The sequence below is a fragment of the Crocodylus siamensis genome, chromosome 14 (assembly GCF_052110815.1).
Source record: "Crocodylus siamensis isolate JL-2025a chromosome 14, ASM5211081v1, whole genome shotgun sequence".
In the NCBI taxonomy this organism is placed as follows: Eukaryota; Metazoa; Chordata; order Crocodylia; family Crocodylidae; genus Crocodylus; species Crocodylus siamensis.
Window position 1 is genome coordinate 11,042,188 of NC_143408.1, and position 26,558 is coordinate 11,068,745.

The 26,558-nt window shown below is 49.9% G+C and overlaps 1 protein-coding gene across 1 annotated transcript; it reads right to left on the reverse strand.

Moving 5' to 3' along the window:
- Positions 1-1,886: 1,886 nt before the first annotated feature.
- On the reverse strand, positions 1,887-20,349 carry LOC149853359 (kelch-like protein 23). Its single transcript, XM_090027322.1, has 3 exons — positions 19,424-20,349; positions 16,410-16,821; positions 1,887-3,060 (listed from the first exon to the last, which is right to left on the reverse strand). Exons 1-3 carry the CDS (start codon positions 20,343-20,345, stop codon positions 2,685-2,687), a joined length of 1,710 nt encoding a protein of 569 aa, XP_089883448.1. The 5' UTR covers positions 20,346-20,349; the 3' UTR covers positions 1,887-2,684.
- Between the last annotated feature and the right edge of the window lie 6,209 nt (positions 20,350-26,558).

A 26,558-nucleotide genomic window follows, 5' to 3' on the forward strand; every position in this document is an offset into this window, starting at 1 on the left:
CTCTCCAGTTCCCATTTTGTATCCAGATCTCAGTGAGTGTTACAACTCTTCTTTCTGTGGCTTCCAGAGCCAGACTGACTGCTCTGGCTTTGGTCCTAGCTTATACTCCCTCAAGCCTCACCCACTTCTGATCAAGTGGCTTGCTAGCCTTGGCACAGCTGCCTTTCTCATTCTAATCGGCAGCTTGGTGTTGCTATCCTAACTCCTATAGCAATGGCTCTCTTGTTTAGATAGGCTACATCCTATCATACTATTGCTATGCAACTAGTACACTAATAGATACTCGCAGCTTCTGGCCTCTCGCTGCTTATTTCTTTGCAGGTAACCTTTATTTGGCTGCCTAAGAGGGTAAAAAAGAACTAAACAGCTTTCAAAGTAACAGGAGCCATAGGCTCCCTGTTATACCATCCTGTAATCCTGGGTACAACACTACCCACACCCTCACCTGAATAGTGGGATCCTGGGGTACCCACTACCTGGTGGCCCTGCTCAGCTAGCTCCCTGGTAGCTGCTGCAGGGTCCCCAGGTGGAGAGCCTTCCCTGACAATCAAAACAACCTTGCAGGCTGTTATACAACTATTTACAGAATTTAATTATTTACAAAATAACATCCAACTAATACAATAAAACAACTGTTGCACAAACATAACTCAGCAATGGTGGCTTAAGGGTTAATGCCTCTCTGATGCACCTTACACCAGGGGAAGGCATACAAAATACCCACACTAAATAAGGAACCAAATAAATAAATGAACTGATACCACCAACTAATAAACCATCAGGAACTGATTTAAATACCTGGTTTATAATTTGTAACAGGGTAACTATGAGGCCCCTGTGTGCATTGCCCCTGGCTTGGCTTCTCAGGGAACAGGACTGCGTCTGTGCCCCTGGCACAGGAGCCGTAGGTGGGTCCCCCCTGCTGGCATCCCTCACACATGCTTCGGGGGTCTCAGTGCAGCAGGCGGTGCTCCCCTGTGATCCCTAGATAGAGCTTATTCCTGCCCCAGACCTCATCCTCTGGCGCAGCAGGAGCGGTGCCTGGGCTGCAGCAGTGCCCCTGCCCAGCACAGCCTCACACCACCCAGCAAAGGCAGCCCCCTCCCCGGGCTCTGCCTGCACTGGGGCTCCTGGAGGGCTGGAGCAGTCCTCTGCCCCCTCTAGCCCCGTGCGCCCTGGCACACGGAGTGTGCCCCTCGCCGGGTGCCTTCTCACTCGCGGGGAAACCACTGGCCCTGTGCCCCCCTCCCCTCCTGTGCTCACCCACGCCACATGGGGGCTGTAGGAGGGGTGGTCTTCCCAGGCTTGCGCTCTCCTGACAGGCAGATCCTCTCTCGTGCCTGCCCTGGCAGTGTTTCTATCTCCGGTGCAGCCTCTACCTGCTACCTCCTCAGGGCTCAGACAGGGGCTCTCTGAGGGATGGCTGCCATGAGGCCCTTTTCCCGGCTTCCAGCCTGTCTCCCCCTCCCTCTCTTCTTTGTCTCTTCCCCGGGAAAACCCATTCCCCCTTTTAAACAAGCCCTCTCAGCCAATTCCAGGCCAGGCCTCTTCCCGCGCTTTTGCTAAGATTCCTCTCACTCATAACTCCTGCTCGGGTTAGATCACTCCTCCCACTTCAAAGAGGGCTGCCTCCACAGCAGCTTCAGTCGCCCTCAGGGCAGATGGTGTCCCTACTAGGACAAACCCCCTCTCTCTTCACATTCAGTGCTTCTGCAGGGCAGCCCATCCTAGCCCTTCAGGTGAGTACAATTTTAATGCTGCTACAATCCCACAATAATTTTTTTACGATAAGAAAAAGTGTTCCCTTTTTCCAAACCATGAGAGGTCAAAATCTCAACAACTTTGGCAAAACAAAAACCAGAGGGAAAAAAAATGGTTCAGGTCAATTGAAAGGTTTGTTTTTGTAATCTTGAAATATTTCAGATTTAACCATTTTTCCTTTGTAATAATTTTAGTCTTAATGTACTCATGTTTCTTTACAAGAAGTCATTTCAATTCAAAACTTTTTCTAGTTCAATAATATCAGATAAGGACATTTGCACAATTTCAGTTTTCTTTTTCCAAAACTGTTTGAATTCAAGTCATGTCATTTATGTATTGTCTCAACAAAATAGCATTTTGGGGGGAAACAGAAACAGAGTCTACTAACAATTCCCAACAAGTTGCAGTATCTGCTATCAGACTGAAGCATTAATAGCTTTAGTCTAAATGATTTTCTCAGTATCATCCTAAAACCTCTGTTATACCTACTTTATACATGGCATTGAAAGCCAGGAGGAAAATGATGGAAGCTGTCATGAATAAAAAAAAAAGTCCCAAATCCTACCAAGTGCTCACATGCTTTCCTCGAAATACAATGAGACCCCTGTCAAGGCTCCTGAGTTAATGTATTCACAGTCAAACCACTTAGTTAATCATGTTGACATTACTGGTGATGGTTTGATGAAAAAGTCATAAACTCTCTACACCACGTTGATTCTTTGAGAACAAAATATGATAGAGTCATAGATCATTAGGGTTGGAAGGGACCTCAGGAGGTCATCTAGTCCAACCCCCTGCTCAAAGGAGGACCATCCTCAACTATATCATCCTATGACTGTTTTGCATACAGAAAAATGACAAAAATCAAGAGAGAAATAAATGTTATTTTAAAATCCTACAAGTTTTACAATGAACAACAAATATTAAGCCTTACAAGCTGTAAAATACTTAGAGTAGTTCGATCCACTTCCATGGTCCTGGATTCCTGAAGTCCACGTGTCAAATTTTTGTACAGAAACACAGCCACGAATAGGAAGTGGGCAAGGGAGATTATTATCTACCACCTGGCAGGTGTCAGTGTAAGGGTCAAAGAGCACTGTGTTGGGGATAGCACTGGTCCCCTTTCTCTGTCCAAGAAGATAAATTTGTCCATTCACAGTGCTACACCCCATGAAGAACTTCCGGGTCAAGGACTCTTCATCTACTTGGGTCCATTCATCTGTTTTCATGTCAAATCGAAAAGCTGCCCCTCCTATAGTATACAGAGCACCATTTAGAGCTGTGACACAGAGGTCATACCTGCAGGAAAAGAATATTGAAAAAATTGGAAAGTTTCAAATCAGAGCTATTAGAAACATGTGAAATCTAGAAAACACAGCTTACACTGAGAGACCAAAAAGACTCTATCTATTGAGCTTATTAAAGAGAAGTTTGGGATGTGATTCAAGTACAATCTAATAAGTGTTTATACAGGAAGGTGCCAAAAGGTACTAGGGGAATTTTAAAACTAGCATGCAAACAGAAAATCTAGGAGCTGGAAACAAAGTCAAACAAAGTTCTGACTCGTAATAGCATTCACATTCTCAATTACAGAGATATACACAGAAGTCACATTTGTCACACTTTTGTTGTGGGACAAATCTTTTTATCCCACAACAAGACAGGTGTGTACAGATATACATGACCCCTAACTCATGACAAAAGCTGCTGAAAGTGTATCTGGAGGAAAGGGGTATTGTTTTCTTCTAGAACAGCTCAAACAATGTCTTGTATGCTCGTTGAGCTAGAGCCTCCATGGCAAGTGGGCAGGGCCATGCTCCCGGTATTCTACAATGTAGTGCCTTGCAGCACCCCCAGCCACGCTGGCACTTGGGAATAAGACGTGCATAACAATCAAACCATTCCAGGAATGTTACTAATTGGGAACCAACTCACAATTGTCACAATTCAGAGGTGTCCACACATACACTGCCAAGAGGTTGCAAGTAGAATAGTCACCGTTCTTGCATTGCAGTGCTTTTGGAGCAGGAGTTATTGCCCAGATCAGTATGCCTCAGTGGCAAGTTCATGGAGTTTCCCCAGGATTTCCATAGTGGGAGCTGAAGACCCCAGTTGGCTGGATGGGTCAGAAGGCTGCCTAGATCCCACTCATGCATTCCTGGGGTGAAGGGGGCTGTCCAAGGCCTCTGCCTCAGGCTGAAACTTTACAAGACTTTCCCTAAAAAGCCACTGTGACAGAGGTCATCTCAAGGCTGGTCACAACATTGGCCTGCCCACCTGTCTAGGGCAGTCTGCCCACCTGACTTTTCTGCCGTGCCTTTGTTTTAACGAAAGAGTTGTTTCAAGGTGAGAGGCTGCCCTTTTAATGCCCAAATACCCAGAAAATATTACACAGCTCCAACCTCCCCTTTACCATGTCCCATGCCTCACAGGAGTTATACTATTGTCTATTGTCACCTCTGTGTGCCCCTCTGGTGCCAGGCCCTCCAGCCCCTGTGTCTCTGTACCCCTCTGGCACCAGGCTCTCCTACACCTGTTTCTCTGTGCCTCTCTCTGATGTAGCTGGCACCTGTCTCTCTGTGCCTCTCTGGTGCTGGGCTCTCCAACGCCTGTCTCTCTTGTGTCTCTCTCCAATGCTGCTACTGCCTGTCTCTCTGCACCTCCCTGGCACCTGTCCTCCAGTCCCTGTGTCTGCACTCACCTGGTGCTGGGCTCTACCCAAGTTGTGTGCCCCTTTCTCTGGGCACTAATGAGGTCTCCACCTCCCCTACAGCCTCATGCCAAACCACCGGGCAAAAGCAACAAAAACATAGGCACCTAGGTTACAACATAACACTCACAATGAAGGCAGTGCTTGGCCCCTGTAAGAAGACAAAGCTTCCACCCCTAGGATAGTGCATCTCCTAGCCCCGGGTACCTTGGGGCTCCTGGAGCTTTATAGTTCTTGTAGGCAGCAAGGTAGGCAGCACAAGGTCTCAGGCAGCTCTCTTGTGCAGGAGCTCCTGCCCTTGGCAGTTGCCAGAGAGAGTGACCCTGCTAGCTCTAGCCCTGAGCATGTATGTCCCCAGGGCCCTGCCTCCTTCCAGGCATCTGACCACCTTCAGGTACTGGTTAATTACCCTCATTAGGCTGTTGCTCAGGCAACTAGCAGCTGTGGAGCTCTGCCTCACTTGAAGGGCTCCCCAACCAGGCTGCTTCTGCCCTTAAGGAGCAGGCACATCTTAGTACTCTGCTACAGCCACTTAATTTCAATTCACTCCATCCCCTACTATAAGGTTGGTAGGTGGATGGTGTAGCAGACTGCAGATTCCTGCAGGCTGAAACACAAGTTGTAATATGAATGATTTAGAAAGTGGCACTAGGAAGCTCTATGTGCTTGATGAATTTTGGAATAGCTCTGAACACACAATACACCTCATGGCTGCAAGCAGCAGCACGTGGCACTTCAAATAAAGTTCTAACTTGTTACAGCACAAATGGAGTCCTTTTATTGTTGCACAGAGCACTGGCACATGGTGCCGGTAGCTTAGAATCACAGCAAAGACTATGCGATTTAAAGCATCACCTATATAGTAAAAAGACAGCAGGCTGCATGGAGGGACTCCAACCCCTGCACGTTTGGATTTCCAGTCAAGGAACCTGGCAGCAGTATGGAAGTAGTAGAAGAATGAACTGGCTTTCAGGCTCAGGTCCACCCTAATCAGCTGATCACCAGCTAGCAGGGACCGCCTCAGGACTCAAATCCCAGGGCAGTCCCCACCAGCTGATAGGAGATTGGGATGGCCCAGGGCTTGAACCCTACGGCTGTCTGTTAGCTGGTAGGGACTGTCCAGGGGCTGAGCCCTGGGGCAGTCCCCTGTATGACATGCCACACATGCAAATTATGATGCATGTAACAAGACCAGGCCCCAATGGTGGCCATGATGTCCCCAGGTGGCCATGTGACTCCTGCCCGACTTTGGCTTCTCAGAGTACCTTCCCTTTTCTATGTTGCTAGCAATACCTTGATCTTAAAGTATGGAGGGAGGCTGCTCCAGGGTCCCAGAGAAACCCTCAGTCTCTCAACTGTCTATTGCTTCAGGGGCTTAGATGGCACCAGTCTTGCCTCTCTGGCACTAGATAGTGGCCCCTTTGGTCCTATCCATGCCTTAGAGCATGAGGTACCTTAGGGGCAATTATCATAGCCTCCTGCTTCCCCCATAGTCATGCCCATGCCTCACAGGTGTTACTTAGTATCAATTCTGAGGTCTCCTCCTGGCCCCAAAAGAGCCCTTGGCCCCTCAGGCCTCAAACCTTTGCCTGGGCTTCAACCTACCTGGTCTTGGTCCTTTTATTCTGCCTGCACCCCGAGCCCCAGGCCACTGCCTTGGACCTTGGCTCTTCGGCCCCAACCCTATCTTGCATACACGTAACCTGGACTCCTGGCCCAGTCTTGCTCTCCAGGTCCCTGACCCTGTATCTCACTTTACTCCAGCCCCCTGGGGTCTCCGACTGTTCCTTGGCTCTTTGCTGGGTTCCCCTTAGGTGCCCATGTGGCCACATACCACCCCCATAGCTACCACCTGTTCCTCTGGTCTTAAGCAGCAAACAGGGAGAAGCAAACAAGACAGTTTGCCAGCAGTTTGCTGGGAGCAAGCAGAGGAAGGGGAAGAGGCACCGGGTACCAGAACCTATTCTAGGAGGGTACCTGAGCCAGGGTTGCCTGTGTGCTTGCTTTGCTGAGGGCTTTTTGGTGGCTGCCTGTGCTTGGGTGTGTGCTCTGAGCAGTTGAGTGGACTAATTGCTGATTGATTGCTGCCTCAGTGTGACAAAGGGCCCTAATAAAGGGGCATAGCCAGTAGGGTTGTGCAAGACAGCACCATTTCATTTCAACTTCCATTTCACCATTTCAAAGGAACAGTGTTTCATTTCGCTGTTTGGAAGCACTGCTCCATTTCGTTTTATCAAAGCTGTTTCGACACTTCGCCCATAGGCTATCATGGGGAATCACAAAAATGCCTATAACTTTGTCATTTCTTTCCTGATTCAAATGAAAACAGCAGATATGGTAGCCCCTGCCAGGTTTCAAGAAGATAGGTGCAGGGGTTTCTGGGAAACTGTACCTCAAACTGTTCGGCACAAAACTCATATTACTCATAAATGTGAAGGCACAGAGAAAGCTCAATTCAAACAATGCTTTTTATGCTGTTCTTCTGTCCCTCCCCCAGAGTACTGGGATTGTAAGAGACCTCAGGGATGGATCACAGTCACTGGCCAGCTACACATGTCAATATTAGAGCAGTCCTTCCCTCCCTTTCCCCTCCCTCTCCTTAGTTTCTGTTTAGCTGCAACCAAGCCCAGCTTCAAGACTCAAAACATTTTGAGTGCCCTTCTTTCATTTCAAAGCCTTTCATTTCATTTCAGTTTAGCTGTTTTGAGCATAAATGCATCAAAACAGCTTCAAAATGAACACCTGGCGAAATTTCGCACAGCCCTACTAGCCAGTCCAGGCCCAGGAAAGGTATATAAAGAGGCAGTCCAAGTGACCATGGGAACAGCAAAAAGGGAGAAACAAACAAGACAGTTTGCTAGTCATTTTGCAGGTCAGTTTGCTGCCCCTCTCTTTGAAGGGGAGCCTGAAAGACAAGTTTCTTTTATATATAAATATATTTAATTAGGACTGACTAACTACATAGTTTTATTGCAGCAACTAAAACTCAACAGCTAGACCAAAACTTAAGCCCCTTGTTTTAACTAGAGTCCAGAGTAAGAGGATGTTTGCTTGGAAACTCTCTCTCACATTCCTTCACTGTAAACTTGCTGAGAGGTATGAGGTTGCAGGGAAAAGGGTGTAGGTTGTAGCCATGTTAGTCTAAGGACACAGGCAAACAAGGTTCTTTGGGTAAATCTGATATTTCTTGTATACATACCAGCCTCTGGCTTCCTTACTATTTATTCCATCCAGGAGGAGCACACACCAACTGCAGATGCTTCCTCAGCCTGACAAAAGGTTATTTATTAGGGCTGTGCAAAGCTTTGGGTGGTAATTCGATTCAGAGAAGGTTTGGTGGCCAAATCTCCAAATCCGAATTGAATCGGGACCAATTTAAAAGTCCAAAATGATTCAAAGCTCTCCAAATCTTTGGAGAGCTTTGGCGGGCAGCGGAGATCACTGCCCCCACCCCACTGGAATCAAAATTGGGACAGAAATTTGAATCACTGAATCAAATCACTGTCCCCCAAATCGGCCAAATCTGAAGCGAATACTAGCCACTTCACACAGGACTATTATTTATACCTGAAAGCTTGCTAAGAAGAACTTTTCCAACTATTTGAGTTGTTCTAATAAAAGATTTACACAAAGAACCTTGTATGCCAGGGAAAAGGGAACACTTCAGATAAAGGAACTGTAAACAGTTCAGCTACAGATGAGTTTGCTCTGGAAGGTCTTCTTGGAAAGAGGGGCACAAAATGAGAGGCAGCAGATTAGAAGACCCAGAGACATAGCTGGAGGATGTCAATACCAGAGCCACTGCCACTTCCATGTCTTCCTCTGCTTCCACTTGCGAGGTGTCTGTCCAGGCAGCCCCACACACCACTGAGGTTTCCACCCAGGTCCTGGTTTGGTGCTGTGCAGACTGTGACGTGAAGATTCCTTCCAGTGTCAGCCAGGTTGGGGAGAGCCTGAGACATGAGTGGTGCCTTCTGGTGATGTTCCTCAGGGACAAGCAAGAGAGCTACAGGAGGAGGTAGCCAGGCTCCAAAGCATCCTCCTCCATGAGGACTTCATCAGTTCCATGCTGGAAGAGACCTCTAGGACTATGGAAGGAGGACTTCCAGAGGTGGTGATAGAAGAGGAAGAGGGAGGAAGGTGGAAGTTGGAAGGTGGACTCGGAGGAAGTTGGAAGCTTGTATCTTCTGGCAGCAAGAATAAATCGTCATCCCCACCTGCAGTGGTTTGCCTGGAGAACAGACATGGAGCCCTAGCAAAACAGGAGGAGGAGAGCACACTCCTTTGGTGGAAGAGGCCAGGCTAGGAATCCCCAATGTGGGGAGGATTAAGACCACTGCCACAAAGAAGCCACAACAGGTAGTGGTGGTTGGAGACTCCCTTCTGGGCAGAATGGAGGGATCCATTTGCCGGTCTGACAAGCTGTCCTGGGAGGTCTGCTGCTTGCCTGGAGCCTGGATCTGAGATATCATGGAAGGATTACCAAGGCTTGTCTGATCCTCTGACTACTACCCCATGCTGCTAATTCATGTGGGCACCAGTGATGCTGCTAGAGGTGACCTGAGCAGATCAAGAATTGACTACAGGACAATGGGCACAAGAGTGAAGGGGACGGAGGCACAGATCATGTTCACCTTCCGGTCAAGGGAAAGGGCCCTGGCAGGAGCAAATGCATCCTCCAGATCAGTGCATGGCTGCACAGATGGTATCACCAGCAGGGATTTGGCTTCTTTAATCATGGGATGTTGTTCCAAGAAGAAGGCTTGCTAGAAAGAGACAGAATTCACGTGACAAAGAGAGGGAAGATCATCTTCGCAGACAGGCTTGCTAACCTAGTGAGGAGGGCTTCAAACTAGGTTTAATGGAGGAAGGAGAACAAAGCCCTGAGGTAAGTGAGGAAGCGAGGGACCTGGAGGAAGCAAAAGCAGGAGGGAGCAACATGGGAAGCCTCCTCATCCTTTCTGAGAAAGTAGAGCAATTGGCTAGTTCCTTTAGGTGTCTGTACATGAATGCATGGAGCCTGGGAAACAAGCAGGAAGAACTGGAAGTCCTTACACAGTCAAGGAACTATGATGTCATTGGAATAACAGAGACTTGGTGGGAGCTTGCATGACTGGAGCACTGTCATGGATGGGTACAAACTGTTCAAGAAGGACAAAAAGGGAAAAAGAGGAGGAGTCCTACTGTATGTAAAACAGCTGTACGATTGCTCAGAGCTGCAGTATGAAAATGGACATAGGCCTGTTGAAAGCATCTGGGTTAAGGTCAGAGGGGATAACAACAAGGGTGATGTCATGGTGAGGGTCTGCTACAGAGCACCAGACCAGGAGGATGAGGTAGATGGCTTTCTTCAGACAACTAGCAGAAGTTTCCACATCACAGGCCCTACCTCTCCTGGGGGATTTCAATCACCCTGACGTCTCCTGGGAGGGCAATACAGCAGTGCACAGACAATCCGGTACATTTCTGGAGAGTGTTGGAGACAACTCCCTGCTTCAAGTGTTGGAGAGGCCAACTAGGGGCCATGCTCTTCTTGAACTTCTGCTCAAACAGGGAAGAATCAGTGGGGGATGTAGAAGTAGATGGCAGGTTGGGCAGCAGTGACCAAGACATGATTGAGTTCGGGATCCTGACAAAAGTAAGAAAGGAGAGAAGCAAAGTATGGACCCTGGACTTCAGAAAAGCAAATGTTGACTCCCTCAGGGAACTGATGGGCAGGATCCCTTGGGAGGCCAGTCTGAGGGGGAAAGGAGTCCAGGAGAGCTGTTTGTATTTTAAAGAAACCTGACTGAGGCCATAGGAACAAACCAACCTGATACGCAGGAAGAATAGCAAATGTGGCAAGAAATCAGCTTGGCTAACACAGAACTCTTTGGTGAGCTAAAGCACAAAAAGGAAGCTTACAAGAAGTAGAAGCTTGGACAAACAATTTGGGAGGAGTATAAGAATCCTGCTTGGGCCTGCCAGGATGAAGTCAAGAAGGCTAAAGGGCAATTGGAGTTGCAACCAGCAAGGGATATGAAGGGTAGCAGAAAGGGTTTCTATAAGTAAGCAACAAGAGGAAGGTCAGGGAAACACTGAGTCCCTTATTGAATGGGGGAGGCAACCTAGTGACAGATGATGAGGAAAAGGCTGAAGTGCTCAATGCCTTTTTTACCTCAGTCTTCACAGGCAAGGTCAGCTCCCAGACTACTGCACGGGGCAGCACAGTTTGGGGAGAAGGTGAGCAGCCCTCAGTGGTGAAAGAACGGGTTAGGGGCTGTTCAGAAAAGCTGGGCATGTACTAGTCCATGGGGCCAGATGCAATTCATCTGAGAGTGCCGAGGGAGTTGGCTGATGCGACTGCAGAGCCACTGGCCATTATCTTTTAAAACTCATCATGATCGGGAGAGGTCCTGGATGGTTAGGAAAAGGCATATATAGTGCCCACCTTGAAGAAAGGGAATAAGGAGTATCCAGGGAACTACAGACCAGTCAGCCTCACCTCAGTCCCTGGAAAAATCATGGCACAGATCCTCAAAGAATCTATTTCTTAGTACGTCCAGGAAAAAAAGAAGGTGATTAGGAACAGTCAGCATGGATCCACCAAGGGAAAGTCATCATGCCTGACCAATCTGATTGCCTTCTATGATGAGATGACTGAGATACAGGGAGACCAGTGGATATAAAATACCTTGACTTCAGCAAGGCTTTTGATACTGTCTCTCACAGTATTCTTGAAAGAAAGCCAAAGTAGTATGGGCTGGATGAATGGACTGTAAGGTAGATAGAAAGCTGGCTGGATTGTCAGGCTCAATGCATAGTTATCAATGGCTCAATGACTAGCTGGCAGCTGGTATCAGGTGGAGTGCTCCAAGGGTCGGTTCTGGGGACAGTTTTGTTCAATATCTTCAAACCATCTGGAAGATGGCATAAAGTGCACCCTTAACAAGTTTAAGGACGACACCAAGCTGGGGGCAGTAGTAGATACATTGGAGGGTAGAATTAAGATTCAAAGTGACCTAGGCAAATTGGAAGATTGGGCCAATAGCAATCTCATGAGGTTCAACAAGGACACGTGCACTTAGGACAGAACAATACCATACACCAGTACAGGCTGGGGGCTGACTGGCTGGGCAGCAGCTCTGCAGAAAAAGCTCTGGGGGTTACAGTGAACAATAACCTGAATGAGGCAACAGTGTGCCCTTCCTGCCAAGAAGGCTAATGGTATAATGGGCTGCATTAGTAGGAGTATTGCCAGCAGATCAAGGGAAGTGATTATTCCCCTCTATTCAGCACTGGTGAGGCCACATCTGGAGTGCTGTGTCTAGTTTTGGGTCCCCCACGATAGAAAAGATGTGGACAAGTTGGAGAGAGTCCAGCAGAGAGCAACGAATATGGTTAGGCAGGGTAGGGCACATTACGTATGAGGTGAGGCTGAGGGAAGTGAGCATATTTAGTTTGGAGAAGGGAAAACTGAGGGAGGACTTGATAGCAGCTTTTAACTACCTGAAGGGTGGTTACAAAGAGGATGGAGCTGGCCTGTTCTCAGTGGTGACAAATGACAGAACAAGAAGCAAAGTTCTCAACCTGCAGTAAGAGAGGTTTTAGTTGGTTGTTAAGAAAAAGCGTCTTACTAGGAGGGTAGTGAAGCACTGCGACAAGTCACCTAGAGAGTTGGTGAAATCTTCATCCTTGGAGGTTTTTAAGGCCCAGGTTGACAAAGCCCTGGCTGGAATGATGTAGTTGAGGATGGTCCTGCTCTGAGTAGGGGGGTAGAATAGATGACCTCTTGAAGTCCTGTCCAACCCTAACTTTCTAAATTTACATACAACACAAACAAAAGCAAAGTGCTTTCCAGCTAAAAGTTCTTCCCCACTCTGGGTCAGTGGCACACCAAGAGCCATCCTTCCCCCTTTGCTTTCTCCTGGAAGCCCTCTCAGGTAGCTTTGACATCTCTGGCCTGTTTCCTATAGCCATCTCCCACAGGACCTCCTCTCCCTGCAGCATGCAGGGCCACACTGCCCACTCTGCCTCAGGCCCTGGGTTTATATGCCTCAAAGCACCACCACTTCTGGTCATGTGACTCCTCTGCCATACGCAGCCATATCCTTTGATTAATAAATCAGCCTGTGCTCCTCTGCTGCCAGCCCACACAACAGACTTGCAGCCTTTGCCTCCTGGTTGCCTGGTGTCTTGTCCCTTAGCTGCTTGTTGCAGTGCAGCAAGTTTTTGCTTAGCTACCTGCCCACACTGCACTAGTAGCCTGATGCACTTTCCTCTTAAAGTAACAGGAGCCTCTGTCTCTCTATTACAGTGTCATACAAACCAGCCACAAAGATATTACACATTTGCCAGATAATATCTTTATGGCTGGTTTGTGATTTTACAGTACCATAAATTCTGAGAACATGTGCCCAGTTGCTATTTCTGGTATGAGTAACACCAGAAACATAACAACATGTGCCAGGGCCATGCTAATCCTCATCTGGAATTACAGTACCTCCTTTGAAACATGGGCTTTTGGAAGCTAAGCTCTCATTTAATAGAAAACTTAAGACTTCTAATTTGGTAACCACTGAAAAGGATCAATTAATTGACATTTGAATTCTTGTATATATACTGAAGTTGGTCAAAATGGATTGTGTTTTCTGTTTTGAAAGAAATGTGGGATTGTATGCCTTTAAGAGTTAAGTTGTCACTCATCTTCCACCCAGGATATCACTGTTACACATAGCTAGAGATGGGCAAGGTTTGAGAGGGAGCTGAAAAGAGAGTCTCATGGCTACCTGAGTGCTGTTGGCCATGAATAAAGAAACCCTTGTTAAAATGCCTCCTGGCTCAGTGAACTGAACCCATAACATGACAGGGCTTACTTTCCAGAGTACACCACGTATGGCTTTGTGGAACAGAAGATTAACTCTAACAATGTACTACAATACCTTCATATTTCCAAAGGAAGCCTCCAGGCCACTGAAGAGAGCAGAGAATTGGATGAATGGCTAGAGACTTTGATATGAATTGTATTCCGAGGCAGCTAGACCTCAAGGAGCAAGTGCCCCAGAAAGTCATTCCCTATTGGCAAGTTAGGTATCAGATATGTGCACAAGATGGGATCCTGTTTAAAGGCCACAGAGCTGTAATCCCTAACAATCTGAGACAGGCTATAATGAATAAAATACATGCTTTGCACCTGAGAATACAAGCATGCCTCTGGAGCATGTTTACTAGCCAGACATGAATTCCCATACGAGGACATACATTGAGCAGTGTGAGATATTCAAAGAGCGAAGGAGGTGCTGCAGCCTCATGAGATCCCAATATGACCTTGAAAAGAGGTTGGGAGAGACCTGTTGAAGTTTAGTGACAGAAACTATATGGTCACTGTGAAGAAACACAGGCAATAAATAAAACACTCACCACAGGGAAGGAGTCCGAAGAGGGGAGGGACACAAGAATAGGAGAAGAGCAGCTCTTCCAGAGCAGCTACTCCATAAAGATACAACAACCCTGAGAGGGGAAGAGTGGGGCACGGGAGAAACGAATGCCAGAAGACGTCACCAAGCAGAAAGCTATAATAGAAAAAACCCTGGAAGACCGGGCTCAAGCAGCAAGAAGAACTTGAGTGGAGCTGATTAAGCTGGGAATTGCCAGTGAAGAAATCTTTGAAAGGTAATCCTTGAAGCGATAGAGGAAGGGAGCGGAGCGGACTTGGTCCAGAGACAATCGGGTTCTGTATTACATGAGAGATAAGAGAGACTGGGAGACAACAAGACTGAGACACTGCGAGTTCTTGGGAAGGGAGATCCTGCATAGAGACGGGGGGGAAATAAATAAATAAAACACTGTGTGTCATAAATGAGACTGAATAAGAGTGCTACGTAGGCACTGTAGCTGTTAAATTAAGATTATATCCAAGTTGGATTCTGTTTAAGTTGATATTAGGACCTACTTGATGTGGAGAAGTGATGAAAGTCGTTCAAACAGCAAGTTGATTATGGATGTAAAACTAAGTTTTCATAAATAAAGAAAATTGTTAACCTAAACAAAGTAAGACTGTGATTTCAACTGATGATCAGCGTTGGGTGTCCCGTTCAAGAGTTACAATAAAAGGGATAACCCAAGAGGATCCCCACATGGATTGCCAGAGTTTTACTGTGGTAGAAAACAAATAACACCCCCCGACTAATGACATCATATATCAATCAAGATGTAGCAGGAAAGAGTCGGAATATACCTCAAATAGACCAGACAGAGCAATCTGAGAAAAGAGGGGCTAGAATAATTCATTAGGCTATAAGCAGTACCCTCACAGTCACAATAGATTATTTCTCCAATTTTGGGGAGGTGGACTATCTAGAGCAGTGGTCTCCAAAGTGGGGTGCACACACCCCAGGAGGTGCGCAAGATGATCCATTGGGGTGCGGGAAGAAAATATTAGAACTTCTATTTCTATTTCTATAAACATGCATATATTGGGGGGGTGTGCTCAAAATTTTTTTACTGATAGGGGTGCACGATGAAAAAAGTTTGGCGACCACTGATCTGGAGGACATTCAAACAAGAACAATAAATCAGGAAGCTGAAGGTACATTTGGCCAGGTATATCTTGTGTTCAGACAATGAGCCACAATATGCAGCCAAAGAATTTAAACAATTTTTTAGTAAAATGGGGATTTGAACACAAGACCTTTTCCCCAGGGTACCCACAAAGCAATGAAAAGGCAGAATCAGCTCTCAAGGCTGCTGAAAGACTCACAGAAAGGGCAAAAAGAACAAGATATGGTCCTTATCTGGCTTTGTTGGACCACCACAGTACCACCTCTCAGGAACTTGATAGTAGCCCAACCCAGACACTGATAGGGTGAAGAACGAAGCTACTACTTCCCATGAGGGGCATCCTGCTGCAGATGGATGGAGAGAAAGCAGACAGCACACAGAGGCTGCTAAGAGAACAAAGAGACAGATAAGCAGCATATTACAATAGAAGTAGAGACTTGAGGCCTCTTTGCATTTGTGGTCAATTGCTGGGTGGGCCTGGGTTCAACCCTCCAGCAACCACATAAAACAATGGCAAACGGCCACCGTCCAACCTGTTGTTAGGCCGAGGTTCTATGAACTAGTCACTAGGCCTGTGCGAAGCAGCAAGCATTCACTTCAGATTCGGATTCAGCCAATGTGGAGGGACGGTGATTCGAATCACTGTCCTGATTCAATTCGACCGATTTGGATTTGGAGATTCTCCACCGATTCGGAGCTAGATTATAATGGGATATCACTAAAATACCTATAACTTTGTCATTTGTTTTGCAAGTTTGGATGAAAACAGCAGGGATAGTAGCCCCTTCTGAGAGCATGAAGCCTGCCAGGAGATAGGTGCAGGGGTTTCTATGAAAGTGCAGGTGCAGGGGTTTCTATGAAAGTGCACCTCAAACTGTTGAAAGCAAACTCGTACCACTTGCGTGTGTTACGGCAGAGTTGGATGAAAACAACAGGGATGGTATCCACAGATCAGAGTCACTGGCTAGCTACAGAAGTCAATATCAGAGCAGTCCCATCCCCCCCCCCCCCGCCTTTTCTATATGCGGAAGATCACCCCATCACCCTCCCTTTTCTCGGTTTCTGTTTGCTGCAAGCTTTCCAAATTGATTTGGAAGCTTCTGTTTCAGTTTGGACCATGACACTGGCTGCCCTTCGGGATTGCAGTAAAACAGAAGGGAGGAGGGAGTCCCTTAAATACATAGGACCCAAACCATTTAGGGCTTTGTAGGTAAGCCCAGAAAGTTATGCCACATCAACCACAGGTGAAATTGTGGCCCTCATTGAGTCCATGAAAATTTAGTTATTGACCTTAGCAGAACGAGGCTTTTGCCCGACTTAACTGTTAGAAGGATAGTGCACAAGTGCATCTCTACAAAATCCTTCTTACTGAGTCATATCCCAAAGCAGAACTCCTTACCTGGGAAGTGGGGAGAATGAGATGACATCCCAAATGTCCGTCTCCATGTCTAGCCTTTGCACTCCATCATACACGTCTCCATTCTCATCCAGGCCACAGACGACATAAATCCGGGTCCCCACATTGACTGCATCTGCTCTCTCCACAGGCTGAACCATGGGGCTTGTGCTTTCCCACTGGGAATCGCTAAGAGCCAGGCGCTCCACATGTGAAATTATCCCTTCATCTGTGCTCCCTCCAAGCACATACAGGTAGATGCCAGCCCCTGCTGAACAATGGCTGTTGCGAGACTTCTTCATTTCAGGCCCTTCCAGCCAGCTGTTATCCCAGCAATTATAAATCATCACCCAGTCCACGCTGTACCACACAAACCCATCTCGGAAGTAACCTCCTGTCACAAAAATGAGGTTCCCTGGGGATACAATGAAAAGAAGCATCAAATAGGAGCATCTCTCAGCCATCACTGCACATATACTGCTGCAGTTTCCCTCCAAACAATTTACTTTATGCCAGTGGTCACCAACCGATTGACCCCGATCAGCTAGTCAATCGTGGAGCCTCTGACAGTCAATCTCAGTCTAGGGGGGCTGAGCCCGCATGCATTCAGCTTCCCCAGACTGAGATCAACTTCCATGATTGGAAGCAGCAGGACACATGTGCAGAGCGGCCGGGGTGGGATGCATGTCTTGGCTGAGCCACACCCCTTGCCACCGGGGCGAGGCCGGGTGGGTGGGGCGATCCCCCTCCACGCCCTGCCGCCCTGCTGTGACAGAGGGAATGGGGCAGGGCACAGGTGAATGGGGCCCCAGCCAGACCGGGAGAGGGTCGGAGCCTGGGTGGCTCATCCAGAAGCATGGGGGGGTTCCCATACTGCACGCACCCTAGCAGAGGCCCGGGGCCTGTGTGCCCTCCAGATTTGTGTGCAGGGCAGAGGCAGCTGCCACTGCACGTTGGGATTTGCACCCTGAGCCCCATGCACAAATCAGGGAGACACATGCCCCCCAAGGCCCCCCCCACTGGGGTGTGTGTAATGGCAGGAGCACCCCACGCGCCTGGACAAGCCACCCAGGCTCTGACCCACCCCTGGCCTGGCCAGGGCCCCGTTCACCAGTGCAGGAGGCGCGAGGACATAGGTGGCGGAAGTGGGGGCTAACAGGGCTTAGCCCCCACACATGCAGGGCAGCAGTAGAGCCACAAGGCAGCCTAGCCGCAGGCTTCCAGCAGATGCAGCAAGCATGGGGAGGGGCACACATGCAGCAGTGAAAAATGGAGTGGAGCAGGGGCAGGCCCTGCACAGCCAGGGCAGGCCTGGGGTGGAGCTCATCCCGGAGGTGCTCATCCTGGAGGTACAGAGGCGGGGCATGCAGCCCGGGAAGGCGTGGGGGCGTGTGCCCCTGGAACTGCACACATGGCGGGGCAGGGTGGGGTGGGGCGGGACAGGCTGGGGGCAGGGCAGTGCCAGGCTCTTCCCAGCTTGGCCCTTTGGCAAGTGGCAGTGCTGGGAAGAGTCAGGGGGGCTATGGAAAATTTTCCACTCCCAGTGCCACCACTGCTGCCTGGCCCGAGGGCTGTCTGGGGGACCATGCACCCAAATAATTTTTTCTCCCTCTGCCTTGGTCTGCCCCCCTCCCTTCCCTCCCCACAGACTGACCTGTGGGGCAGAGGTGGGAGGGGTGGTGGCACAGGGTAGGTCTTGAATTGCTTTTTAATTCAAAAAGGATCTCCCACCCAAAAAGGTTGGAGATCACTGCTGTATGCATTTACACCTCGTTCCTACCATCTGGTCTGTGTGAACGTATCCTTGCTCTTCTGCAAGATTACTGGAGTTAATAGGATTCTAGGTAGGTGTAACCATCTACTTATATGGATCAGATTGCAGGATCAGCACCTTTACTTCTCTTGCAGCATGTGGATGATTATGAGCAGAACATAGAACAGTGAATGCTTCTGATTTTTTAAAATTTCCATCAAAGATGTGTGCTGAACAGTTTGCTGTGAATATTCAATGCACAACATTGCTTTTAAATAACACGGTTTTGTTTGTATTCCCTCATTAGCGATAACTAATTCTTAAGATTATGTTATCTGTGTAAATACTAAAACTAAAAAACTCAGTCACCCAAAGCAATCATAAAAAGGTTCCAAAAGGAACAGAGCAAATTTGCCTTTAATCCACACTGATTTCCAACATTTGTTTCAATATTTTCAGGTTGTACTATAATCACAAAACATAGTCTCTCCCCCAAACGATCTACTTCTCCCTTCAGTTATCATCACATAAATCACATATCTGTGGATTTACTCCTGATGAACACCACTGTAACAGAGAAGACTGGGCCCTAAGAAGTAAGCTATAGTGGTAGAAAGTAAATGGAGTAATTCCTGGTATAACTAGAAGCAGAGACATGTCTTTAATGTTCATGCCACATGATCATAATATTCAGAAAAGCTGTATATTTCCACCTGGGCTAAAAAAATGCCATTTAAACCAAAAAGGACTCTAGGAAAAAACAAATTACTCAAGGGCGACTGGTGCCTTTTGAGTCAGGAAGGGCATGTGCACCCCCTGACACCAGTCAGCAACTGCGTGGGGGTCCCTTGTGGCCGATCTCACTGACCAGAGGGGCCCCCAGCGGCCGATCGCTTTGACCAAGGGAGGGGAGGGGGCCCAACCTCACTCACTGAAAAGCGGCTGTGCCGCTTCCAGAAGTCCCACCGCCACTTCTGGAAGCAGCATGGACCTGCTTCATGGCCAGTGCTCGCAGGGGAGGCACCGGTGCTCCCACCTGCCCCCCTGCCTGTCGCCTAAACAGGGAGTGCAGCCTGTCAGGGGGGGCACCAGTGCTCTCATGGGGTGCACCCCCTACACACCGCCCCTGAAATCACTGAGCTATGTATTCGTAGCTATGAACCATGACCTCCTTTGAGTTTCCCCTATCCTGTTTGTTAGCAACCACTGAGCCATGTGCGGTTGTGGGTTCTCCTGGCTACACATACATCCCAGGGAGAGTTACCTAATGCTGCCACTGCATACTGCGTGAGATTTCTGCGCTGTAGTGGAGAGCGAGGTTGCCAGGTGTTTGTTTTAGGTTGAAATAGAAACAGTTCTTGCTTCTCTTCATCATGCTTTCCTCCCAGAACATATAAATTGTCGTATTTCCTGCCAGTGTAAGGAAACAGTTTCACACTCTGCCAGCTAGGTGGAGGGCAGCTGTCTAACTTCTTTATCAGCCTGGAAAAAGTATCTTTCTCTCCCGGGTGTTTGCTGCGTTTCACCAAGATATCAAGAAAGGAAAGACTCACAAAGGTGACTCGGACCTGTCCTACTAAATCCAAGAAGTCTTCCTCCCTTGTTGCTGGGTCCTCCATTATCCATTTCACCACACTGTCAAAAACCAAATCCTCTTGAGGAACAAAGAGGTCGTCACTTTGCAGGAGCTGCATCAGTGTTTCTTTGGAAAGCTCCTTAAATTCTTCCTGAGTCATCACATCTTTCCAGTGAGTGAGAGCAACGCTGACAGCTGATGCATAAAGCTCTGGGCAGAAAAATTGCTGAGCATAGGCCATCAGATTCAGGCAGTTGGAAACACGCAGCTCCCTCTCCAGAAACTTTTCACACAACTTTTTCACACTGTCAAACTGAAGGAAATCGGCCGTTTCTAGTAAGCTGGTAACATTTTGCTGAGTTATGAGCACGTTGGCTGTGCAAGTGAACTCAAGAAGTACTTGGAAAGGCTTTGCATCAACTCCTCTGATTACTATGTGACGTTCAGAGCTCTCTCTAGTGCCTCCAAAAAACATCGCTTCAAAATACCTACTGTGAAGTGACAATGATCTACGGCAGACCTGAAAAAGTCTTTCTCCAATCTCTAGAACCGTGTCGGCAACTTGTTCTGCCTGACATTCCAGTTGCTCTGGCGGTTGTGCACAGTCCATGTCAGTCGTCTGCTGGGTGAGTTAAAATTAACTACTTTTGCTTATGCACCCCTGGCTTACATGAGGCTTCTAGAAATGTGACTAGGATAAAAATAGGACAAGACAGTCGTTTCCTAAAAATAGACCCTACTCTCTGTCTCCTTTGCTTTTCCAGAATTTGCTGGTCCTTAAATTACTCTGTCTCCACACTTTGCTACTTTCAAGCTAAAACTAGAGGTTGGGTTTCTCCCTGGACAAAGCCTTTTATTCTGGGACCCTGTAGACCAAGCCTGTTGTCCCACTTTTGGTTTGATAACACTTTTTGAACTGTTTCCACCCTCTCTCCCACCCCACAACACACCAGGGGAAAGCAAAGAAAATGCAGCTTGCTGTGAGCTTTAGTGAGACATGGATACACATAACATTTAGACCAGTTTTAATAAGATTTAAATCAGAAATGGACAGGCATAGAAGCCCTTTAAACTCATTTAAAGTCAGCTGGAATGGTTCAAAGTGTATCCGAAGACTCAGTTGTTCTTGAACTGGTTCACAGTGCGCTGGTTCAGTATTACAGATGGATGCCTATGACATGGGTCTTGCTGGTCCTGCAGGCATCCCACACTGCATTGCTCCTTATCTCCTCTGTCCCCACCTTGCCCCTCCCAACTGCTGCAATGGGCAGCTCTAGTCCACAGCCAGAACTCTTACTGCCTGCTTTTTTTCCCCTTTTCTTTGTGCTTTGTACAAGCTTCCTTACACTAACATCCAATTGTGTTCTAGAGCTTTATATAACACTTGGAAAAATGGAAACAAGCAATGGAAATAACACAGAAATCCAGGTCTCCTGGAGTAGATACAAATCTAATCAAGTCTCTGTTTCTCACAAAGAAAACATTTGAGGGTAAACTTTCCCTCATCTTCATTTCACAACTTGCCCTTTCAAGATACTCTAAAGGGAATTTCTTCTCCACAAAGTTTTATCTGAAGAGTGATTACATATTAAAAACCTAAGACATGCTGTGCAAGGTCAGAACAATGGCCCCTCCTGCCAGACCCATCTCCAGTAGAGGGTGCTGCCGGGCTGGACCTGGGGACTGCAGCTATTAGCTCCTGGTCTTTACCTCTTGGGAGCAGGGAGAGGCCTCTCCCTTCACTGCCACAGCAGTTCTGGCTCCAGAGTACCCTTGCAATGTCAGAGGGGCTCCTCCACCATCACCACTGTTGCAGTGAGCCCCTTGTGTGGCCCTGTCTCTCAGCATTTAACACGGATGGAGCTTGAGTGCTTCGCAGGACTTACCCCTGCAGGCTGGGAAGCAAGGTAGACCCGGCCCAGGGCCCTGCCTCTGCCCCCAGGGGGACTGGATTGGCAGTTATCCCTAGGCCTGGGTCCCCCAGGCCTCTGCGTTAATGCCCTGACTAGACAGTGGGGTGGCTGCTGGTGGGTGGTGGGCAAGGGCATGGGGCATGTGCAGAGCACTGGGGGGGTGGGGAGCTTGGAGGTGCCTGGGCTGGAAAAACCACCTAAGCTCAGAACCAGGGAGGCTGTGGGGGGGAGTCCCACAGCCCCCCCACCTTCTCCCATGACCCTCCTGTCCCACCCACAGCCCCCCCATGCCAGCCTGCTTCCCCACCGCACTGCCTGGCAGCTGCTTGTCCTTGGCTCAGCCCAGCACTACTGAAGGCAGCTCCTGCAGGGAACAGGACATGGACCAGGCCACAGGCTGCCCCTCCTCTCTTGGTCCCAGTGTGAAAGCCCTGCAGCCTGGCACCCCATGCCCTGCCTCTACAGCACAGACAGACCCTCAACTGCCTGCCCCCCCAACCCTCCCCCATCCATGCCCATTCACCCCACAGCCCCCTGGGCTCCTGCCTCCCCCTGACCTGACCCTTCCCTTGGTACCACTGGCCCCTGCCAGGGAAGCATCAACCCGGAGCCCCCCTGCAGCCCCAGGGCTTGCTCTGGCCTCAGCCCCGCGCTGCCGCAGCACCTCCAGGTCCAGTGGGGATTTAGTCCCAGAAGAGCCCGCCCAGGGTTGGGGGGGAGCCAGGAGCAGGACCTGATGCAATCCCCCCTTCCCTGCGTGCCCAGGGAGGAGGGGGCTGCTGCAGGCCCGGCTGGGCATTGCTGCAGGAGAGGGTGAGCAGAGGAGGCACTGATGTAGGAGAAGGGCTGTGGGTTGGGAGTGAGGGGCACCGGCAGGGCTGGATTCATGCACAGGCAAACAACACGTGCCAAGGGCCCCAAGCTGGGGGAGTCAGACTGGACCTTCCTGCAATGGCCCCACTCGCCTCCATCCCCTTGCCCCCCCTTTGCCCCCAAGGCCAGCTCAGCCCAGCCAGGTGAGGGGAAGATGGAGATGGGGAGTCCGTGCAGGGGTCGGGGTGTGGGTGTGGGCCTCCCCTCTGTGGTAGTTCTGTCCCCTCGGGGGAGCCCGGAGCCTGCTGCCTTTGCTGCCCACCTGCAGCCGCACTCCTCACCCCACCAGGCAGTGCAACCTGGCCCTGGCACAAGTCCCTGGGGCTGCCTGCACCCCCATGTACACACCCTGCCCCACAACCCAGTGTACCCCATTGCCCCTGGGCTTGTGCTGCGGGTGCTGTTGGGAGAGGAGGTCTTGACCAACTCTGGCCCCAGGAGTTTGTTTCCTCTGGCCTACTGAAGGGTTAATCCAGCCCTTGGGGTAGGGCCTGCAGGTCGGGAGTGAGGGGCACCAGCAGGGCTGGGGAGACAGGGGGTCAGGAGGCACCTGGCAGTATGGGGGGTCTGTGTGCCCTGAGGGAGAGGCGCAGCCACGTGGCTGGAGAGAGCTGGGGGCCTGGGGCCATGTGCAGGGCATTGGGGAGGGGCTGTGGGGCTAGACAAGGGCAGTGGGGGGGCTGTATCCCCTGTGGATGTTGTGGTGGGGTCAGCACTGTGGGGGCACTGGAGAGACCATGGGGATGGGGACCTGGGCCATGCTGGGTGCCAGGTGAGGGCTGCAGGTCCAGGTGCAGGAGTAAGGCTGGGTGGGGGCTGTGGTTGGGGGTTTCTGGAGCCAGCCCGGACTCTGCAGCCTGTGTCTAGCAGGAGGGGAAGCAAGGACAAGGAAGCAAGGACTGCTTGGTTGGAGGACAACAGGGCAGACCCTATGAGGAGAGGCTGAGGGGGGATTTGGTGGCTGCCTACAAACTCGTCCGCAGCAAATAGGAAGGGTCCTATTCCCCCCAGCAGCACCGGGGGTGATGAGGAACAATGGCCAGAAGCTGCTGGAGAATAGGTTCAGGTTAGAGATTAGGAGACACTATTTCACTGTTACGGTGGCTAGGATCTGGAACCAACTTCCTAGGGAAGTGGTCCATGGTCCTACCTTGGGAAAATTCAAAAAGAGGTTGGATGAACACCTGTCTGGGGTTGTGTGATCCCAATGTGTGCTGCAGCCAGTGGCGGGGGGGTTAGACTAGATGAGCTACTCAGGTCCCTTCTGACCCCTAACTATTATGAAACTATGACAACCCCAAGGCTGCTTTGAGTGGAGACAGTTGGGGCATCAGGGCTGGGCAGACCTCAGGGCTGGGGCAGGGTCACGGTCCTGGGTCTCCCATCCCATGGTGAGGTCTGTACTGTCTCCTTTCCCGTAGGCAGTCCCAGAGACCAGACGCTGTTGGCAGGCACTGTGCATGAGTGCAGGGAGAGCGAGAGCCCAGGCCCTGGCTGAGTGAGGCCTCTCCTTGGGGAGACAGTGGCTGCTGTGCTGGAGCCCGTGGCAGCTGTGGCCCTTCCCTTCACAGCCTTGTTGCAACCTGAGGTGGTGCTGAATGAGCAGGACCCAGGAGGGCTCCAGGCAGGAGCTGAGCAGGCAGGAAAAGTCCGTCATGTTGCCCAGGCTGGGACCGGGGGGGCATCCTCGCAGTGCTCGGCACCACAGCCAGCAAAGCAGCAGCTGCAGGAGCTGGTTCAATACCGGGAGCTCTGGGGGCAGGAGGTGATGCAGACCACGAAGCTCCCTCCTGAAGCTGAGATTCATTCAGAGACCCCACAGCTGGCACCGGGACACAACTGCCGCACCCCAGAGACCTGGTGTCAGTGCTCCCAGGGCCTCCGCTACCTGGAAGCCAAGGGGCCACAGGAGGTTTACAGCTGCCTGCAGAAGCTCTGCCAGTGCTGGCTGAAGCCCCAGCACCACAGCAAGGAGCAAATCTTGGAGCTGGTGGTATTGGAGCAGTTCCTGGCCATCCTGCCCCAGGGGATGCAGAGCTGGGAGTGGGGGCACAGTGTGCAGACCTTCACCAGGCTGTGGCCCTGGCAGAGGGGTTTCAGCTGGGCAGGAGGAGGATGAGAAGCTCCAGATGAGTGTTTCACTCTGATCATGGATGCTGCTGTCCCGATCTCCGTGTGCTTGGGGAATGTTCCCACGTAGCCCTGCCTCTCCCAGATCCCAGATCCCCAATGACATACTTATCCGTTCCCCACGTCACAGTGTTAGAAATATTATTAAAAATGCATAATGAATAGAGTGTTGTTAGAACTGCACCGTTTACATCTCGTACCTGGTAAGAAGAAACACTACCAAGGACTCTTTGTGCTAAAGTATCACTCCCTTTTCCCTCTTGGCCGAATTACTATCTTTTTCCTACACTAAATCACACATACCTTCAGCCTCCCTCTGCTTTTCTCATGTAGATTACAGAAGCTGTAATTCAATTGACTGTGTCCTTGGAGGAGAGAAGGATTTCAACTTCTGGTGACCTAGGGGCTTTTCTGAGCGTCCGTAATTAGCTAATGCATATATGCCTATCCGCCCCGCATATTTAAGTAGTTCATTATAATGAACATGTGACGTATGAAGTGACGTATTTACATATATGTTTGTATGAACCGGAAATAAGTTGTAAGAGTTCCTGTTTCTGCACACGTGCCCAGGAGGGAGAGTATATAGAGCCGGCTGAGAGGTTTCCTCGGGGGCAGAGTGGTCTGGGACTCTCTGTCTCTGCTCTGACCCTATTTGCAAATATACCTTTTGTGCTGCTAATAGTGTGTGCCTGAGGAATTATTATTCGCAAGCCTCCAAAAGAAACGAACCGCGATTTTCGCATCAACAGCGAGCATGAAGGTCGAGGAGACAAGTTGCAGTCCACTGCAGCATTACAGGAACCTGGTGATCCTGGCTGCAGCAACCAAAGGCCCATCGTGCGGACAGGCCTCTGGAGGAGTCAGGAGAAAGGGAAACACTGTGGCCTCCGGACAAGCCAGCTCATGCCCCGGAGAGGAGCCCCTTCCCCACCAGGAGTCAGGTGAGATACCAAATGTAAGGCCCAAGTATAGGTCTGGGTACCTGAGTGGTTGTCCTGCATACAGGGGAAGAGGCTCCAACGTCTGCCACTGCCTGGGACAGGCCTGCAGTATTTGTTACCGCGTGGCTGGGCTGGGACCGAGTGTGGCTAGGAAGCTCCCAGGCTGGGCCCTGATCCTTCTCATTATGTGTGTGCAGCTCCCGGCATAAAGAAGCTGTATCTTGGGCCTTGTCGTGCTGCCATAGTAAAAATCAATGACCTTATTCGCGTTCCGGCAGTCAATGTTCACTTGCCCCTGCCCCTTTTTCATGCCCCCATGAGCCCTCTGTGCCCGTAAGGGGCTGGTGCAGGTGACAGATAAATGAGATTCCCCAGCGGCCTTGGCTAGTTTGGGTACAGCTAACCCAGGCCTCTGTCCTGCTGCAGATTCCCCTGAAACTGAGGAGACCTGGGAGTTGTCAGCAGACAAAAGCTCCTCAGGCTGGTGCCTCATGCTGTTAGCACGAGCTGTGGGACTTGGAACCTACCTTCTCCCCTCTCTTCCACACACCGAAGCCTCCATCTGCCTTAATCCAAGGCCAGTTCAGGAGACTAGCAGGACTTTCCCCATGCCAGCAGCACCAGGGCCACTGTCTGCACTCTCTTCCCCACCCGCAGGTGCTGGGACCCTGAGCAACGCTTAGCAGAAGCCTCCTGGAGAAGTGCCTGTAAACCTGGAGCGGCAAAGGACTTGCCCAGGAAGACTGGAGGAAACGGGCTCCCTGACACCTGAGCCGGGCCCAGTGCAGAAGGGGCAAGGCAGGCCTCCAAAGCAGGGGGAGAGCTTGGAGGTGAGCAGGGTACCAGGTGCAGCTGAAGGGGGAATGCAGTTGAGGCAGAGTGCAGGACGAGTCAGGGTGCTGTAAAAAATTTGGGGAGCAGAGAGACCTGAAGAACATCAAGCCTGTGATGATGGAGGCTGCA

Bases quoted from the DNA above. Each gene is read 5' to 3' on its own strand.
- LOC149853359 (XM_090027322.1), bottom strand. From the start codon at position 20,345: ATGGACTGTGCACAACCGCCAGAGCAACTGGAATGTCAGGCAGAACAA. The intron at 16,822-19,423 runs GTAACTCTCCCT...TTGTATCCCCAG, and splicing joins GTATGCAGTGGCAGCATTAG to GGAACCTCATTTTTGTGACA. The intron at 3,061-16,409 runs GTAAGGAGTTCT...CTTTTCCTGCAG, and splicing joins TCATTCTCCCCACTTCCCAG to GTATGACCTCTGTGTCACAG.